Genomic DNA, 4,048 nt, shown 5'->3' with positions numbered 1-4,048 from the left:
ACATTTTCTTACTGTATATGATACTTTGATTTTTAACTTTTTTTCATTGAGTATTTCTTTCAGATGCTGGTCATGGCTTATTAAATTGATATCATGAGCCACTAGTATATTGTAACTGAAGTTTTTAAAAAAGCACTGTTGTGATGTTTAGAAAACTAGGAATTAGCTCCTGAGATCATTATTGGTAGTTATTGATGATACACACATTTATCTTTAGGGAATATTGCAGTAGATGAAGTCTTAGGCTAGGAGAAAATACAATCGCTAAGTAAAAAGTTGTTTCAGTCATTAGAAGAATCAGGGAATTACTCTAAAGAACTTAAAGTTTGAACTCTTCCTGAACTCTTTTCTTCCTTTTCTCCTTTGTCAGCCTTCAAACAGTGGCCGAGCTGCAGAACTCCTTGCCAAGGAACAGGGAACAGTTCCTGGATTTATTGGTTTTGGAACATCTCAAAGTGATCTCGTCTATGTTCCAGCTATTCAAGGAGCTGAAGAAATAGACAATCTTGTAGATTCTGATTTCCGAATGGTGCTGCGGAAACTTTCCAAGAAAGATGTCACAACAAAATTAAAAGCAAGTTTACTTATTTTCATAAAAATAATCAAAATCTTTTTTACTAAAACAAAATATCATTGGCATATTTTATGTAAAGCAAAATTAGCAATAATGTATCACTAGTAAGTTCCTTTACAAATAAAAGTTTCTACTAGAACAGCCTGTAAGAGCATTCTTCAAATTAGTTCCACAAACAGAGATAACATGTTCTTCCATTACTTAAAGTGGAGTGAGATTCCTGAATAGAAGATGTATAATCAATAATAAATATTGTGTGTTGACTGTTAATCCCTAATAATGTTAATAATTTACCACTAGGCTATGCAGGAATTTGGAACAATGTGTACAGAGAGAGACACAGAAGTTGTAAAAGGAGTTCTTCCATACTGGCCAAGAATCTTCTGTAAAATTTCACTTGTAAGTTTCACAACATTACTAGCTTATTTCTGTTGTTATATTTTGGTTGGAATAATGGGGAGTTTTAAATTTAGATGATTTACTTTGGGGTCCTCAGGTGGCACTGTAGAATAAGTGCAGGGCTGCAAAGGTTGGTTTGAACTGTAAGGTTGGAGGTTCAAACTCACTAACTCCTTGGAAACCCTATGAGGATAGCTATGAGTTAGAACGGAATCCAGGGCACTTAACAACAACAATGTGAAATATTTTGTCAGTATTGTTATATAGATTAGATTGTGTTGGGTTGTATAGAGTGTTGTGGTGGTTGTTGTTAAAGTGCCATCAAATGGAGTTCCCACTCATAGGAACCCTGTATAGGGTTTCTGAGGACTGGCTGGTGAGTTTGAACCACTGACCATGCATCTCAAACCGACCTTGCGGTCCAGTGCTTAAATTACAGTGCCACAACATGACTTCACGTAAGGAGTATTTTTTTGTTGTTAAGTGCTGTCAAGTTGGTTCCAAATGTTTAAGTTTTCTAGGGAGCAACTGGTGAGCTTGGACTGCCGACCTTGTGGTTCAAACCGATCTTAGTTCAGTGCTTTAACCCACAGCACCACGCCAGGAGAGAGGTTTATTTTTTTTTGGAAATTTGGTCATTACTTGAAAATTATTGGATGCTTTCTTTCCAATCATAAAAAAATTCTGGGATTGTTTATTTTCTTATATACTTGTTACAGAAGAATGAGAATGAATTGCTTATTTAAGGTCCAGCTTTGAATCTTAGAGAGTCTTTCTTATCATGATTAAGAGGGTAATTAAAAAAAAAACCTAGGGTTCCATTTCATACATGTAGGGGTTTATTCCAAATACAACACGATTAAACATGTCTCTGTGATCAGTGAATAGGTGGTAAACAAATTCTCTCAGTAGTATGATTGTCTTAGTCTTATTAGGAAATGTTCAATAACAGGATACTTCTTGTGCCATGCGTAAAAACAGTTTTAAAGTCAGGGCTAATATGAAATTTTAGTAAAACTCAAGTGGATGTCTTCCTAAGTTATTAAAACTTTGCAGCAAGTTTATAGGATAACTGTCCCACAGAAAACAATAGTTTTTAGAAGAATCACATGTTTTAAGGAAAATTGGGAAGACCTTAAAGATGAGGCAAGAGGGAATATCCTGATGAATGAAGGAACTGGGTGAAGCCCAGAAACTCATGGAGGAAGATCATAGAATTACCACTGATGGGATAGCTACTGAAGTTTTAGGACCTCACATGGTTCGTATTTTCAATTTTAAGTGAATACCTTGATCTCATAAGCTGTTGGCTGAATGTATGCCAAAAGCATTGCGTGAAGATCACCTAGCTCAAAGAGCTGATTTTTTCCATTAATCTATTAAGTATGACCAAAGCTGATGAAAACAATTTTATGGAATGAATCTTAACCATGAGTAAGCCTTGGATTTATCAGTACAATCCAGAGAGCAAAGTCCAATCAAAACTGGCTTTTGTTTTGAAGCTGGACCAGTTAAATTCAAGGTAGAGAGGTCATCTCAGATGGTTTTAGTTACTGTTTTGGGGGCGTACCAAAGGGGTAATCTTGATATATTTTCTAACAGAATATAGGATGATCATGGGCGCTTATTGTGAAGAAGATTTTAGGAAATGGCAAACTGTATTAGTGAGAAAAAGACCAGGAAAATTGTCCTGAGGAATTTGTTTCAATCACAACAGTGCACCTGCTCATTCTCCCAGGGTGACAAGAGTTGTCTTGCTCTCAGTTTTATAAGGAAACCGTACTCCAGCCACCCACAACACTGGTCTGGCCTCGCCCTGGTCTTGCCTCTTCAAACCGTTTTTTTTTCTTTTTTTTTGTTCCCATAACTCAAAAGAACATTTCAAAGGAGCACAATTTGAGTCCCTTGAGGATGGTCAAGTTGTTGTTTGATGTAGTATAAAGTGAAGCTGCTCTTTGGAAACCCCCTAAAGGGTCACTGTGTGTCGGAACTGACTCGATGGCAATTAACAGCAACAACAAGAAGAAAACGGAGAGTACTGAATTCTTCAGGGAAAGATGAGAGATTTGGAAATAGTGCCTTCAGAAGTATATATAGATCTAGATGGAGGATATTATGAGAAACAGCTTTACATTTTAATATTTTTGTTTAATAAAGGTTTCTATAATTTTGTAGCAATGTGTTTTTGCTTTAGCTTTATCAAATGTCTGATAAAATTTATTATTTAAAACAAATCAAATTCTTAATGCTTTTTAAAGTCTGATTTTCATTTAGCTATAGGTGAATTCCTAGTAATGGGACATTATTATATCATATCCAGAAATGTTTGCATTTATATTTATGGGCTAACATTACTTAAAATCACAATTATTTTTTCAATAGGATCATGACCGCCGTGTTCGAGAAGCCACACAGCAAGCTTTTGTGAAACTCATCCTTAAAGTAAAGAAACATTTGGCTCCCTATTTAAAAAGTTTAATGGGATATTGGCTGATGGCTCAGTGTGATACTTATACACCAGCAGCATGTGCAGCAAAAGATGCATTTGAAGCAGCTTTCCCTCCAAGCAAGCAACCTGAAGCCCTAGCTTTTTGTAAGGATGAAATTGCAAGTGTAAGTTCTTGGAAGCATTTTGTATGTATCCTTCTTTCTTGCTTTTTCAAGTTCATACCCAGGGTCATTTGAATTTCAAAATTGGTGGTTCAAACTCAACAGCTGCTCTTTGGAAACTATACAGGGTTGATAACTAGGTTATTATGAGTTGAAACAAACGTAATGGCACACAACAACAACAGCAACAATAAAAGACATAAGGCATATTACAATGGCTCCTCTTTTACCTTGCTTGGGGAATGAGTAAATGAACTGTATTCAAATAAAAACAAATAGAAGGTTGTATAACAAAATTAACCATTTTGGATTTTCACTAAAAGTAACTTGTTGAATTGAATTTTTCTAAAATACTGAAATTTTCCATTTTTAATTTATAAAATTATAGCTCAGAACATTTAATTCGTGAGCAGAAGCTGTGCATATTTTTTCTCATCAAAATATTGTCTTAAAATATTATCAGAC

General features: G+C 35.1%; 1 protein-coding gene across 1 annotated transcript in view; it reads left to right on the top strand.

The window, feature by feature from the left end:
• The window catches only part of LTN1 (listerin E3 ubiquitin protein ligase 1), an 80,499-nt gene that overhangs the window by 8,806 nt on the left and 67,645 nt on the right, over positions 1–4,048 (top strand). The window contains exons 2-4 of the mRNA XM_006862509.1: positions 371–574; positions 875–973; positions 3,356–3,586. Of these exons, the coding sequence (XP_006862571.1) occupies positions 371–574; positions 875–973; positions 3,356–3,586 (534 nt within the window). The remainder of the gene's footprint in view (positions 1–370; positions 575–874; positions 974–3,355; positions 3,587–4,048) is intronic.

Source organism: Chrysochloris asiatica, unplaced genomic scaffold (assembly GCF_000296735.1).
Source record: "Chrysochloris asiatica unplaced genomic scaffold, ChrAsi1.0 scaffold00049, whole genome shotgun sequence".
NCBI lineage: Eukaryota > Metazoa > Chordata > Mammalia > Afrosoricida > Chrysochloridae > Chrysochloris > Chrysochloris asiatica.
The sequence above is the reverse complement of the archived record's forward strand: the minus strand, read 5'-3'. Positions and strand labels throughout refer to the sequence as shown.